The sequence below is a fragment of the Bos indicus x Bos taurus genome, chromosome 23 (assembly GCF_003369695.1).
Source record: "Bos indicus x Bos taurus breed Angus x Brahman F1 hybrid chromosome 23, Bos_hybrid_MaternalHap_v2.0, whole genome shotgun sequence".
In the NCBI taxonomy this organism is placed as follows: domain Eukaryota; kingdom Metazoa; phylum Chordata; class Mammalia; order Artiodactyla; family Bovidae; genus Bos; species Bos indicus x Bos taurus.
In genome coordinates this window covers 14,250,028-14,265,135 of record NC_040098.1, presented here as the reverse complement: position 1 = coordinate 14,265,135, position 15,108 = coordinate 14,250,028, and the positions used below count along the sequence as shown (strand labels likewise).

At 56.3% G+C, this 15,108-nt stretch overlaps 1 protein-coding gene across 3 annotated transcripts; it reads left to right on the top strand.

Annotated features, from left to right (window-relative positions):
- Window positions 1-1,081: 1,081 nt before the first annotated feature.
- KCNK17 (potassium two pore domain channel subfamily K member 17) lies at window positions 1,082-14,181 on the top strand. Of its 3 annotated transcripts, XM_027525028.1 has the most exons (6): window positions 1,169-1,809; window positions 5,368-5,482; window positions 5,551-5,683; window positions 7,200-7,360; window positions 7,804-7,978; window positions 13,456-14,181. In XM_027525028.1, exons 1-6 carry the CDS (start codon window positions 1,531-1,533, stop codon window positions 13,652-13,654), a joined length of 1,062 nt encoding a protein of 353 aa, XP_027380829.1. In that variant the 5' UTR covers window positions 1,169-1,530; the 3' UTR covers window positions 13,655-14,181. The 3 variants fall into 3 exon arrangements, with proteins under 3 accessions (XP_027380831.1, XP_027380829.1, XP_027380830.1); XM_027525030.1 differs by lacking the exons at window positions 5,551-5,683; window positions 13,456-14,181 and adding an exon at window positions 13,016-13,449 and having other exon boundaries at window positions 1,082-1,809; window positions 7,804-7,971; XM_027525029.1 differs by lacking the exon at window positions 5,551-5,683 and having other exon boundaries at window positions 1,335-1,809.
- Window positions 14,182-15,108: the final 927 nt, after the last annotated feature.

The following is a 15,108-nucleotide window of genomic DNA, read 5'->3' as shown; positions in this document are numbered from 1 at the left end:
ATGGCACCGGCAGACCAAGATATGACGCGCACCCATGGGATCCGCCGGCCCAGGCGGGGACTCTGGAGCCATCATCATGCCTTCAGGAGGCTCCCAGCTAGAGGGGTGGGCAGGCTGCCTCCAGGTCTGCCTCTTCCTCTTGCCTAGAGGTCTAGAGCTGTCCGCGAACAAGGCTTCAGCACTCCCGGGCGTCCCACCCACTTTCCTGAGTATGGCCTCCCTTGACTGCCTCACGGCACCCTTTGATCTCATTACCCCTTCTGGGCTCTTACAAGCCCTTCCAAACCCTCCCTGGGAAAACACCAGCCAGCTGATCCCAGAAGATTTCCAGGAAATGAGCTGTGAGGAGGCCCAGCCTCCACTGGGAATATCTCATGCAGCCTGGCCTCTCTCCTGCCAGACTGTGACACCTCTGGCCAGAAGGAGAAGACAGATTTATACCGGTCTATCCCAAGCCCAGAGCTTCCCAGGTGGCTGCACTAGTGGTGCAGAACCCACCTGCCAATGCAGGTAGATGTTAAGAGACACGGGTTCAGTCCCTGGGTCAGGAAGACCCCCTGGAGGAGGGCATGGCAACCCACTCCAGTATTCTTGCCTGGAGGATTCCAGCGACAGTGGACCCTGGCAGGCTACATACTGTCCATAGGGTCGCAAAGGGTCGGACACGACTGAAGTGACTTAGCACACACGCACATATCAAAAGGCCCGAGCTCACCACGGACTGCAAACCTCTCTGAGCAAGACAGACCAGGGACCTCTGGACTGGACTGAGGTTAGACCGTGAAGCCGAGGAGGCTCTGGGTGGGACACTCAGGGAAGGATCTACAGCAGCAAGAGACCCGGGCTACACCCAGGACTTCCTGGCATGGAGGAGAAGCCTGAGAAACTGGGAACCCCCAGGACTCTTTATATTGAATCCTTCCTCCATCCTGGGTGGAGGAGGGAATAGGTAGGGGGGCATCTTCAGAAGCAGGGAATGGACAAGCCCGCTGGCCGAGACGCCTCTTGCCTCCCAAGTTCACGGGCAATTGGCGATAGATTGCTGGGATCTCGCATCCTTGGGTATATAAGGCAAGAATGGTGATGGGAGAGATCCAGAGAGGACTTGACAGGCAGCGGGTCCTTGGTAATAATCCCAGGGCCCCAGGAAAATAAACTTGCCTGCCACTTTCTCTTCCCCCTGAGTGCGGTCTGCAGGAGTTCCTCCCACCGATTGCTACATACAGGACACGGGGAGGCCCTGGGCCGGTCTTTCCCAGCGCCTGCGGTCACCAACAGACCTCCCCTTCTTCCTGAGCTAGGCGTGCCTGGGGGTGGGCACTCCACACGCATTCGAGGCGGGGCCAGATGCCCACAGCTTGCCCTCTTTTTGTCCCCGGGATTGGATCCCAGCGCGGGGTGGGGCAGGGCTGTCCCATTCCCCAGCACACACCTCCTCTGCTGAGAAAACGGGGCAGAGGCGGGCGTTAGCGAGAGAAGGGACCAGCCGAGCTCCTCCCTAGCCCTTCCTTTGCTCCTCGGTCCGGGTCCATGGCTCCCGACTCCCGCCTCTCCGCCTCTCCGGCTAAGAGCGGATGGAGAGCCTGGGATGCGAGCGAGCGCGGGGTCCAGGGCTGCGCGGTACCGGTGCCGAGCACATTGCTCCTGCTGCTCACCTACCTGACTTACCTGGTCCTGGGCACCTGCGTGTTCTGGGCGCTGGAGAGCCCCGCGGCGCACGATTCCAGCAAAAGATTCCAGCGTGACAAGTGGGCTCTGCTGCGGAACTTCACGTGTCTGGATGGCCAGGCGCTGGACTCGCTGATCCGGGTGAGGGGAGAGTCTGGGCGGCCCGGGCGCGGGGGCGCTGGCTCAGCGGACCGCACGGGCACGGGCAGAAAGGGCACGGCCCGGCTCCGGTCAGGGCACCGCCAGGAGCACTTCTCCGAAATAAAGGAAGGCACGGACGCGCGGACGACTGGGGGCGCGCGTTGCAGGGAGGAGACCAGAGTGCTGGGCTGGATGGATCCCGATGCAAAGACCCCGGCTCGGGCGAGAGAAATGCGCAGCGCGGCGCCGTGAGCCCAGGGTTCGGGGCGAGAGGGCGGGACCCTCCCTGTTTGGAGAGTTGCGTGGCGCACGCATCCAAATCTCGGGGTGAAGGCGATAGGGGGCGCACTGACGGGGTCCAGGGCTGGTGGGGCCCGACCGGGTCCGGGTAGCGTTAGGACAGAGCGCGCTGCTCAGCTTGGGAGAAGGCGGGAGGGGTCCACCTGGGAATTTAGGGCGCTGTGTCGGGTCGGACAGCGGGCGAAGGGCGAAGGGGCACCCATGGCCCCTTCCACAGGAGACCCACATGCGAATTGAGACCTGGGGGCGGGGACAGCAGAGGGCGCTGGTCTGGTCTGATGATGAGCGAGCCGGCAGCAAGATCTTTGGAGGCTGGGAGGAAAGGGGGTGCAGAGCGCTCTTGTCCCCGCTGCCACACACACACACACACACACACACACACACACACACACACACAACGCCCCAGGTTAAGTGGAATGGGGCCGAGGTGCAGGAGCCAGGGGCCCGGGGATTTGAGGTGCGCAAAAAGAAAGCAGCAGACACAGGGACGTTCGGTGGCTGAACCCGGGTTTCTCCGAGTCTGAGGGCACGCAGCGAGGGCCCAGAGGGTCTGCAGGGGTCGGTGGGTGGGAGGATGCAGAGATCGCGGAGGGCAGAGACTGCTGAGTGGGTGGGGGAAGACTCAGCGGGGCGAGGGGAGGGAGGCAGGCAGGGGAGGGTTCTTCCAGGCCTCACGATGGATGAAGGTCTCCTTCGACCCTGGGCTGGACGGAGGGCTGCTCGGATCTGACGCAAGCTTCCATCTCCGGGTCCCTGGCTTGGTCCATGAGCGCAGACAGCTGCACCCCTAGCCAGACGTCCCCGCTCTGCAGTCCGGGTGCCTTTTCTGGCGAGGAAAGCAGGGCCTGTGTCCCAGAGTTGCCAGCCCAAAGCTGGTCCCCAGAAGGTGGCAGGGAATTGTGTCTGGTGGCGAGGGACAAGGGCACTGGAGCGGAGGTGAAGTCCTGAGCCCTGGGACTGGGCGGATGTGTCAGGCCTGGAGCCCAGCAGAGGACTATCTCTGCTAAGAATCTCAGATGACACCTCCACCTTATCTCTAAACTTCTACAAATACAGACCGCCTAGTCCTAGAGGCTATGTGACACTCCCCTTGAAAAGGTGGTGAACTTCAATTACAAGCAGGCTGGCCCCCCAAAATATGACAGTGACAGCAATGGGAATGATAGGAAATACTTCTATGCAGCGCTTACTGCGAGTCAGGCGCTGTTCCTAATGTGTGAGCTCGCTCCACCCCCACCTGTCTCACAGGTGGACGCCATTATTATCGTGCCCATTGTAGAGATGGAGAAACTGAGGCTCAGAGAGATTACATACAAAGGCACGGCTTCATAGTCAGAGCGCTGGGGCTCTCAACCACCATGAGGACTGCCTCAGTGCAGATCTGCATACGGGGGTGCTTCCCAAGTTTCTTAGCGGAGCTCTCATCTCTTCCCCTCCACCCACCTCCGGCTCACCTCCACTTCACCTCCTTCCTCAGCCCCCTGTGGCTTCAACCATCCCCAGGAATACAGATGTGGTGTCTCCAACCCAGATCTCCCCAGTGAGGGCAGACATGTTCATGTAACTTCCTGTTGTTGTCGTTCAGTTGCTAAGTTGTGTCCAATTCTTTGTGACCCCCTAGACTGGAGCATGCCAAGCCTCCCTGTCCCTCACCATCTCCCAGAGTTTACCCAAGCTCATGTCCATTGAGTTGGTGATGCTATTCAACCATCTCATCCTCTCCTGCCCTCTTCTCCTCTTGCACCTTCCTAGCAGCCCTCAAATTCCCCCCGGGTCAAGAGTAAGCAGCTCTGCTCTTCCCTGCTCCGAATATCTGTCCCCGCATCCACACACCTTCAGGGTGCTCTTAGATGTGTCCCTCACTACCTACACCAAATAAGGCCAGAGCCCTGGGCTTCTGAGAACCTCCTCTCTGTGCCTCCTGGGCACTCCATGCCGGGATGCAGGCCAGGCCCTCTCCATCACTCACCCCTGCAGGACTCTCTCCTCTCCGGATCTGCCAGCATCTTCTGTACTGCCAGCTGCCACGGAGCACACATACCTGAGCTTGCCTCCCCTTTACTCGGTGACCTTGAGAGAGGCCTGCCACTCCATCCCCAGCCTGGCTGCCAACTACCTTTCAGTCTCCCTAGTCTATATCCCAGACACAGTCCTCCCTTCCAGCCTTTGCCCCTGTGGTCCTATTTCCCTAAACGTCCTTCTACCAGGAACAATCCTAGCCAACCCTCTAGGAAGCCCCAACTAAAGCATCACCCTCAGCTGCCTTCTCACATTTGTACAGAATGCTAATGTTGATGACACACATTTTTTAAAGTACGTATGGAGGCAAAATAAGCACCTTTCAGAAAATCGAGAATCATGGGGGAAAACACACATAATCCTTAAAAAAACTGTATTTTGTACTTTGGTACGTTAAAGAAAAGCAATCACCCTCTCCATGAAGTCTTCTGCCCCTACCCCCATCAGAATGCACACCTTTCCTATCCTGTATTTCTACAGCATTATATTCATAATAATGATAATGATAGCAGTTGCTAACCTTAACCATGTTCCAGGTACTCTTCTAAGCCTTTACACCTAATAACTCATTAAACCTCAACAACTCCACGAAGTGGGTGCTATGAGTATTCCTGTTTTACAGAGAAAGAGACTGAGGCACAGAGAAGTTGGCTATCTTGCCCAGCTCACGTAGCTGGGTGCCTAAAGCTTCATGGATGACACTGTATCAAAGTTAGTTGAGTTTGGGGACTTCATTGGCAATCCAGTGGTTAAGGCTGCATTTCCAATTCAGGGGGACGATTCCTCATCAGGGAACTAAGATCCCACATGCCGATTGGCATGGCCAAAAATATAGATAGATAATTTAAAAATTAAAAGAGACAAAGTTAAGTTTGGCTTTGTCGCACTGAAAACTGAGGTCATGTCTCTTTCATCTTTAGCTCCCCTGATACCTCACATGCAGGTCCTGACCAGGGCTTGTTGCAAGAATGAGAGTGAACAGGAGAGAAAACAAATGGCCATACCTGGGGCTGATCTGGGCTCCAGGGTAGACAGGGGAAGGAGCTGTCCCCATGCTCCCTGCCCTGGGGGAGGCCCTGGTTGGAGAGGAAGAGCCTCCTTGCCCCGGACAGGCTGGGATCAGAGTGGTTACAAGGACAGCCGTGTGTGTGTGTGTGTGTGTGTGTGTGTGTGTGTGTGTTTGGGTGCAGGGGCCCCATTGCCCCAGAGAGCCTGGTGGTCACTATAGCCTCTCCCCAGGGCATCATCGAGGCATACAAAAATGGGGACATCGTCCTTGGCAACACTACCAGCATGGGACGCTGGGAGTTTGTGGGCTCCTTCTTCTTCTCCGTGTCCACCATCACCACCATCGGTAAGAGAAGAATGGGGTCAGGGAGGGTTGCTGGGGAGGGTGGCCTTGCCTGAGAGACCGGGGACCAGCTTCTTTCAGAGGCATTACTAGGACCTCAAGCACAGTCAGGCCGAGCAGCCTGGACACCGCCTGGGAGCAGAACCTTGGTCTTACGGAAGATGTGCTGAATCGGCTCCTGCCCTCCACCCAGGTTCCTGGGAGGTTTGTGAAGTCCTGCTCTGGGGATTTCTGCTAAACAACTTTTCAGGAAGCAGAGGGTCCCCTGTGTAGCGGTAAAGACCCTATGGGCACTGTAAGGGTCCTGGTCTGCTCAGTCAAGCACTGAGCCTGGAAGGGCGGCAGGAGGGGGTGCAGGAGAATAAGGGGAACTTGGGAAGGAAGAAGGGACAGAACCCCCTGTCTCAGCCTTGGGAGAGGTGGCCACTGTCAGAGGCCTCCCCCCAGCTCACTAAGGCACCTCCTCACCCCCATCACCATCCTCCCCAAACCCCTCTCCTCCCCCACACACAGGGACGCCCGAATAGTTCTCATTCCCCTTCCTCTGGCCCCATCCTCAGGAGAGCAGAGGCGAAACTTGTCCTGGGAAGGTGTCTGGGGGCTTTTGTTTGGAGAAGAAAAATGGCCTAGACCCCTCCAACTCTACACCCAGGAAATAACTCAGTGGGGCTACCTGATCAACCAGCCCGGTCGCCCCGCCCCGGAGCCTGCATGACACCATACTCACCACCAGGTGGCAGGCTGACCCCACTGGTGGCTACAGCTACCTCCTCCAGCCAGGACGCTGGCCCCAGAAAACCAGGATCCCAGCCGCCCCCTATTCCCACCCCGCCCCACCCGACCCCCTGCTGCCCCTTCCTCCCCAGAGTGGAGCTAAGAAGATGCACCCAGAGGACTCTGTATCTGGCTTTAAATTAGACAATACTTCTTGGAAGCAGATCTCAGGCTACCCGGGGACTTGGGTAGTCCTCCACCGTGAAGCAAGCATGCTTGGGAGGCCCCTTGACTCCATGGGCCCCAGAAGGATGAGGCAGGATGGTGTTTATTCATCCTTACACCCCAGGGGTCTAGCATAAGCCTGGCATACCGTGGGCACTCAACAAATGCTGACACGTTAATAAATTCCAAAATACCCATTCCACCAGCATTCCCTGAGCTCCAGAGCAGGAGGGGCTGCTGATGTAGTCACTGTGGTCCAGGCCTCCTGGGTGTGCAGGGCGCCCTCATCTCTGAGCCCCACACCCCGACACCCCCTGCCCCAGGCCCACCTGATTCAGAGGTTCGCAGCCTCTCTGCCCAGCTCTACCATCCCCAAAGTGGACTCTGTCCCTCTCCCTTCTCTCCGCTCAGTGTAGCCCTAAAACTGTCTGGGCCAGCTCTGAGTGGGAGGAGGGCCCTAGGGGCTCTGCATCCTTCCGTCCCCCTCCCGCGTCTCTCCGCCCGCCCAGGGAGGGAAGAAGCGAAGTGAGGACAAACGGGATTCTCACGTTTTATGGTGCAAACACCGTCCCTCCTAGAGCATTGGTCTTCCAGTCTGCAGGACTGGGGCATGACCTCCATGGGAAGGGAGGTTAAGGCTGGGCTGAGGGAGGGAGTGTGTCGGGCCCTGCACGGCGCCTGGGAAGGGCACCCCAGCTGCCGCGTCCCATCCATAACAATGGTAGAACCGGGGCCCCTGAGGATGGAAAGGCTCCCTGAAGTGTCCCCTTGCTGCCCTCAGGCTACGGGAACCTGAGCCCCCGCACGATGGCCGCCCGGCTCTTCTGCATCTTCTTTGCTCTCGTGGGGATCCCGCTCAACCTCGTGGTGCTCAACCGCCTGGGGCACTGCATGCAGCAGGGGGTACACCGCTGTGCCCGCAGGCTGGGGGGCGCCTGGAAGGTGAGGGGGCCGCGGGGGTCGCCGCCGCCGCCTGGAGGGAGAGTCTCTGGTAGAAGAGGATGGATGCTGGCAGTCATGGGGTGCCCCAGGGGGTGGGCCACTGGTGGAAGCAGAAGGTCTTTCTGGAAATCAGGGTTCCCGGTGGGAGTGTAGTGGGGTTGGGGGGTCACTGCCCAGAATGGGGGAGGTCTTCAGTAACAAAGGGGCATCAGTGGGGAGACACAGGAAAGGCACGAGGCAGCCAAGCCCTTTTCAGGAGCCCGGAGAACACGCACTGGTGGAGAAGCCTCAAGGGCACCTCCCTCCTCATCCAAGGGAGTGCTAGCCCTGTCTGCAGCTCAGTACCCTCCAGGCTATCTGCCCGACCCCGCCCCACCATCCCACGGCCGCACACGCCAGGCAGAACTAGCCTCACGGGGGCTGGTCGCCGTGTGCACCCACAGGACCCGGCCAAGGCCCGGTGGCTGGCGGGCTCCAGCGCCCTCCTGTCGGGCCTCCTGCTTTTCCTGCTGTTGCCCCCGCTGCTCTTCAACCACATGGAAGGCTGGACCTACGTGGAGGGCTTCTACTTCTCCTTCGTCACTCTCAGCACCGTGGGCTTCGGCGACTACGTAATTGGTGAGACGCGAGGGGCACCCTGCATGCATCTGCTCGTAGCCTGCATCCCTGGGCACCTGCTGCGTGCCCAGCCCCATGGGGTTTGGGGACCCAAAGTACAGAGCACACAGGCTTAGTTTGGCTGGTTTAACCTGCCTTTGTGGTGTGATGGGGTTAAGGCCTCCCAGCTAAAAGTGACAGCTGGAGTTTGAACCCAGCACCTCGGGTTGTAAGCCACATTTCTAATCATTCTGAGGAACCTGAGGATCCCACAGGGTCACATATTATTTTTAAAGCTTATCAGAAGAAGGGGGGCTCTGAGTCCTCTCCCCCATCCATCTTTGGCCAGGGCCTCTCTCATTCACCTCTCCCCCACCTCACCCTGCCCCACAAAATGCCAATTCCTTACTGTCCCTGGGTTGAGGGCCACGTCGCCCCCATCACAGTGCAGGGGTGTCTGGCAGGAGAGCCTGAGAGAATCAGAAAACCCCAGCCTCTCCCAGCCCCCAGTCAGCCTCCAAACTCTTGAGTGTTAGAAAGAAAGAGCTGTGTGGTCCGGAGTGTCCAGGGTGGGGTTTATTCGGTGGTCATCACCCATCGTGGACAAGGTAAACAGGAGCAACTGTCCTCGCAGAACAGAGCCAGGTGGGTGCCCAGCAGGGGGCAGCAGAGAGGCGTTCTGTGGGCACAGGGGCAGCCTCATCCCCCTTCACTCCCTGCCCCTAAAGGGTCACCAAACGAGCATTGGCCCCCCAGCACCATGACACGCAGGCCTCAGGCGGGCTTTGTGCCCCACCTCCCATCGCTGATCCTAAACCGGGGAGGAGTCCCTTCTCTCCTTCAGAGAAAGACAGAACCCAGACTGGAATACGGAAATGAGGTCCCGGGACTTCCTTGGTGGCCCAGTGGCTACACTCCATGCTCTCAATGCCAGGAGCCCAGGTTTCATCTAGTTCTGGTCAGGGAACTAGATCCCGCGTCCCACAGCTAAGACTCGGTGCAGCCAAATAAGTAAATAAATTTAATAAAAGAAGAAATGAGGTCCTACCAAAGTAACAAAGAGCTAGCCCATTAAGAGTAATGATTGTCACTGAATTTTACTGAGGAGGAAGATGACGCTCAGAGAGGCCAAGCCATTTGCCTGCAATCACACAGCTAGTAGGACACGAATTCTGATCTGTTTTTCTCCAAGAACTCTTACCCTTTCCAGACGGCCTCCCATAACCCCCGTCTGGGCCGCAGTGTTCCTGTCTGTAAAACGAGGGGCTGGGCCGGGTGATGGCTCAGCGCCTTCTGGCCTGGGTGCCAGCCCGCTTCCCTGCACCTCTCCATCCCCAGGGTCCGGGGTCGGGGCCTCATGGTGCCCCTTCCCAATGTCCCCCATCCTGGAAGGGATGCTGTTGCTCTGGAAGGAAGTCTTTGGGATGGTTTCCTCCAAGTGAGTCATGCTTCCACTCCCGACCCCAGAGGAGAAATGTGTCTGAGGACAGGTGACGCCAGCGTCCCCAAGGCCTCAACTGCCCCCCAAACACACACAGACACACGCACACACACACACGCACACACACACACACACGTGCAGCTCAGAGACAGGTGACGCCAGCGTCCCCAAGGCCTCAACTGCCCCCCAAACACACACAGACACACGCACACACACACACACGTGCAGCTCAGAGAATGAGTTCTGGATCTGTCCTCTCCTCTCTGTTCCCACTGCCGTCTCCCTAGTCTAGGCAGGGCCATTGCATATGGCTGGTTGCCCAGGTTGGGCACTGCACAACCCTAAGCGGTTGCCATTCACACAGAGCACAATGAGAAGGGCACCCATGGACTGGAACAATCTCTGTCCTTGTGTCCCTTTGGCTCTTATGACCTTTAAAAATTACAAGTTCCGGAACTTCCCTGGCTGTCCAGTGGTTAAGACTCTGTGCTTCCCATATGGAGGCCTTAGTTCAATCCCCACTTGGGGAACTAAGATCCCACATGCCATGGGGGCCAGCCAAAAAAAAAATTCATGTCACCTGCCCAGCTCCTCTGAAAACCTCAGGGCTTTTCTGTAGTCGTTCTGGCCCCCTCCCACCAACTCTCCCCCTTACCCCAGGGCTCAAAGGATGAAACTCAGGATTTGCCCATTTTAAACCCACAAGTCCTTTTTCTCTGAGGGTGCCCCGCGCAAAAAGCGGGGAAGAGAAATGGGAATGGGACCCCTAACTACAGTCTCTTGGTGCCCACTGACCACTGGGGCTCCAGAGTTTGGTCCTAGGTGGGAAGAGCTGACAATAGGCTCCTTAGAAGCGTGTCTGGACAAACCTCTGTGGGTTGTTAGGGCGCTCTGTGAGGATGTCCCGAGGCCCCATGGTCCCCTGAGGGAAGGCAGGGCCAGGGGGAGGAGGCAGGCATCTCTAGACATGGCACCCTGGAAAGAGGAGACAAGGTCTCTGCCACCACTGGGGGAGCAGGGGCTTGGGAGGTGGGCCGCGACCTCCACACAGCCATCTCTGCAGGAGCGAGGAGGGCTGATCAGAGGGTCCCTGCTACCCTGTGAGCCACCCTGTGGGGACTGATAGGGCAGGGAGGCTGGTGTGTGGGGTGCAGGACCCCCAGAGCCCCCTCCCACCACATGCTGTGACTGAGAAGGCCTGGTATGAACCCATGAGGGCCCTTTAAGTCCACAGGGGTGCCGGGCAGACCATGCCCACGGAGTGGCAATGGGCAGCTCTGTCCCCTGCACCACGCGCTTTTCCTTCTGCAGCCATCTCAGCGCCTCATGACAAGTGACCACATGTACCCTCATTTGCCCTCTCCGTGAGAACACACAGCTCTGGCTTGAGGCTACTGCAGCTGGGCTGGTCAGAAGAGTATTTCCTGGGCACCCACGTCCAGTGGGGAAGCAGGGAGCTCAGAGTGGAGAGGGAGGCAGGGCCTGGTCACATAAAGAGCCTTCTCAGGCTGAGTCATGAATTTTGGACTCTGTCCTAAGACTACAAGAAAGTTCTGAAGGTTTTCAGAGGAGCTGGGTAGGTGACATGATAGTGCCTGTAATTCTTAAAGGTCACAGAGCCTAGTGGAGACAAGGACAGAGGCCATACCAGGTCCACGAGCACATCTTCCTTGTGCTGGGTGTGAATGGCAACCTTCTAGGGTTGTGCAGTGCCCAGCCTGCACAACCAGGCCCCCGCTGCCTCACTGACAGCCCCAGAGAGGAGAAAGAAGTTGATGAAAGTCATAGTGCAAGCAAGCCAAGGACAGGTCTAGGATAGACTCCCAAGCTAGGGATCCTCATGTGCACATGTTCTGGAATCTTCCATAGCTGAAAGGGGACAATCCACCTTCAGCTCTTCCCCATGTCTCTCAGCCCTCCTTGTCCTCTAGGGACAGGGTCAAACCCCTTTCTCGGATGGGAATGCTGAGGTCCACCACCTGGACTCTGGGCCTCCACTGTCCCATGTCAGCAGCCACAGGGGCGTTGTCTTCATAGCCGTTCCTCTTGTCCAAACGCCGCGGTCAGAGCAGCCCCCAGGTCCCAGCCGCTTGCCCCTCCTTGGCCCTGCAGCCAGCCCCCACGTCCCCCAATTGCATTTGCAACTCAGTTGAGCGCCTTGCCAGCTGCCGGGTCTCCTGCTGCTTATGATTTCAGCTAAAGAAAAAATGAAATCAGAAGGGAGAAGAACACCTCCTCCCCTTTCCGTCGACAGGAGCAAGCCAAGCCAACGGGTCCCCAGGGGCAGAGAGCTGGCTCACAGCTGCTCTCATTTGGGACCGCCAGCGGAATCGTGGCCTCCTAACCCAATCAGCGTAATCCAATCCAGGCTGCTGCCAGGTGGTGATGTCAGGTCCAGGGCTGTGCGCTCATCCCCGAGCTGGGACCCAGGAGATGCGTCCAGGCTGGGGAAGACAGCGAGGAGTGGTAGTGTTGGGGCCAGCAGGACAGAATGGGAAGTGGACAGAGAGGTGGGTAGTGTAGAGATCGGAGACAGAAGAAGATGTCAGGGAAATAAAAGGCCAGAGCTCTGCCCTTTGAACAATCTTGTTCTGATGAGGGAGGTAAGATAGACCCCCAGGACAGAGGGAAGAACGAAGTTATACGCAGCCTCTTATATATATAATTTTATTTATTTTTAAATTTATTTTTGGCTGTGCTGGGTCTTCGTTGCTGTGAGGTTACTCTCCAGTTGCTGTGCGGGCTTCTCATTTTGGTGGCTCCTCTTGTTGCTGAGCACAGGCTCTAGGGTGCTTGGGCTTCAGTAGTTGCGGTTCCCAGACTCTAGAGCACAGGCTCAGCAATTGTGGTACTCAGGCTTAGGTGCTCTGCAGCATGTGGCATCTTCCCAGACTCGGGGGTGAACCCTCATCTCCTGCTTTGGCAGGCGGATTCTTTACCACTGAGCCAACAGGGAAGCCCTGGAGCAGGCTCTTCACATGACCTACCTAAGCCTCACAGGGAGCTCCATCTGTTTTCTCCTTCCGTCATTCCTTATCCAGTCCTGATCCGTGGGGCTCCAAAGCTGAGAAAAACAGTCACCTGACTACAGATGTACTACAGATCTTACATGCCAGGCATGTACGATATGAACACGTTACGATATGAACCATATGATAATCACAACAGTCCTAGAAGGTGGACCCTCTTATTGTCCCCGATTTATAGATGAGGAAGCTGAGGCCCAGAGAGAGTAAGTAACTTACCTGGCCAAAGCACAAGGGCTGTGAGAGAGGGTAACACAGGGGCTCAGTCTAGTCTCTGAGCTGGGATCTGAAGGGTGAGGAAATGAAGAGCATTCTGAACTGCAAGGACAGCGAATGCAAAAGCCCTGGGGCAGGAAGGTTGATAGATGGAGAAACAGGGGAAGGACCAGAGTAACCGGAGCACAGCGCTCAAGGGAGAGATGTGCAAATCCAGTCTGGAGAAGCAGATGGTGGGTGCTGGGATGAGCCAAGAAGGAAAAATTATTGTCCCCATTTCACAGGCAAAGGACATTCAGGCAGATGATAGTCACACAGCTAGTGAGAAATGAGCCTGGATACAAACCCCAGCAGTTCCATTTCTTCTTCCTAAAGCTGCTGGCAAGCTGCCTTTCCTTTGAGAAAACCAAACATAGAAACAGGCAAACCGCAGAGCAGGTATTACACACTCTCGGAGGGTTTCCTATGACAGTTTCTGATTCAGTGATCTGGAATGGAATCCAGACCATTCGCACTTCTAACAAACTTTCAGGCGATGCTGATGGTGCTGGTCCACAGGCCCCACTTTGAGAACCACTGGGACAGAGCATAAGCAGAGTCCTTCAGAAAGACAAAGGGGAATTTTAGGGTAAAACTCTAGGAGTTAATCCAGGAGGCTTCCTAGAATCCTAGGGAGGTGATCCCAGCCAGCTCAGACCAGTTTGGACCCCCCACGTTCTGCTTATACACACAAAGCCATGTGTGTCTGTTTCTGTTTGGGGAACTTGGTCCTGACTTTCCCAGGTCTGCATCCTCTGACCTTGCTTCTCCCTCAGGAATGAACCCCTCCCGGAATTACCCGCTGTGGTACCAGAACACAGTGTCTCTGTGGATCCTCTTTGGGATGGCGTGGCTGGCATTGATCATCAAACTGATCCTCTCCTTACTGGAGGCTCCACGAGAATCATACTCCTGCTATCCTCAGAGTTCCAAGGGGAACTTCAAGCCCCGAAGCTGGAGTCAGGGCCTGGATGAGGAGGCAGGACCCCACTCCCCACAGCCAAGCTGCTCTCCAGAGGGGCAGCACCCAGAACCTTCTACTCAAGTCTCATGCTGCGGAAAGGACAGCTAACTATATTCCAGCATTTGTTCCACTTTCTTCTTCAGCAAGAAGATTATTGATTTTAAGCTCAGCATAAGACCACCCAGACTAAAGTTTACAGTTTTTGGTCTTCCCTTGAAGCTAGGTGCAGCTATATGATTAAATTTTATCCAGTGGGATATACAGAGAAGTAATCTGTGTGACTTACAGATATGACTTACAGTGTGTGGAGGGTACTCCTCTTTACCACTCCCTTCTAGCTGGCTGCAATGGTGGCTGGAGCTCTGGCAGCCATGTTGCACCATGAGTTGGAGGCCATGTTTGAGAATGGTGACACAATGAAATAGAAGGAGCCTGGACTCTTGACGTTTGCAGAGCCACCATAACAAACCTGGACTGGATTCCACCAGACTTCATTTATATAAGAGAGAAATAAAAATTAAGCTTATTTAAAACACTATGAATTGAGTTTTTCTGTCACTCATAACCAAATCTAATTCTAACTCCAGGTGACACGTGTACCCAGAGGCAAAGGCAGCTTCTGAGACTGGAGCATATTAGAGAAATCACTCCCTCCCCAGGTGGATTTGCCCCAGACAGGAGGAGGGAATGGACTGAGGGCTGCAGTGCAGGTCCCCACAGCCCCAGAGACCTTCCAGGTAAATTCATTACAGATTTGCTGATACCTCTCAGGGCTCCTATAGGCAGCAGGCAACTGGTCCCAGTTTGGCTCCTAATTCTTACTCAATCACTCACTATACCACAGAAAAGCCTAGAACAGGCCAGTGGGCTCCTCTTGACTCAGCCTGCCCCACTGCATTTGAAGGCTCCAACCACTGTTTGTAAAGCCAGGTAGAGTTTGCAGAGGTCATTTCTGTTTGCAAAGCACATCACCCTAAGCATTTCTATCTCTTACTCAGGGTTGCTATTAAGGCAGCACAGAGCTGTGTGGTCCCCACTACACCCAGGAACCCAAGCCCAGCCAGGAGCCCCTGACAGTACCAACCAGCACCTACAGGTCACCTGGGGCAGCTGGGTCCTTGGTCTCAGCGGGCACCTGCAAGTCTGCTCCCCTCCACCATCCTATAGATAGCATCTCAAGGACCTGGGGTTGCTCCATGTAGCTCCTCCCTGTGGGCAAACCCCTTAGCCTCAGAGCCCTGGTGGAACTGGGTCAGGGGCAGTCTCTTGGCAGAGTAAGAAGGAAGGGTTGTTACACCATCCAGCTTGCCCCATCTGGCCTGGGCCAAAGTGGACCAAGGCCAGACTCAGGAGCAAACACCAGCGAGTAAACCTCAGGGTCCATGCCCACTTCTTAAGGCCCACGGGCTGGGCAGAGGAAAGTCGAAGTACAAAAGAGTTTGCTGCAGTTCTGGAAATAATATTA

What these genes read in the sequence shown, in the direction of transcription:
- KCNK17 (XM_027525028.1), top strand. Translation starts at nt 1,531, where the DNA reads ATGGCTCCCGACTCCCGCCTCTCCGCCTCTCCGGCTAAGAGCGGATGG. An exon ending in GGCTGGGGGGCGCCTGGAAG is followed by an intron (nt 7,361 to 7,803) that starts GTGAGGGGGCCG and finishes GTGCACCCACAG; the next exon opens with GACCCGGCCAAGGCCCGGTG. An exon ending in CTTCGGCGACTACGTAATTG is followed by an intron (nt 7,979 to 13,455) that starts GTGAGACGCGAG and finishes CTTCTCCCTCAG; the next exon opens with GAATGAACCCCTCCCGGAAT.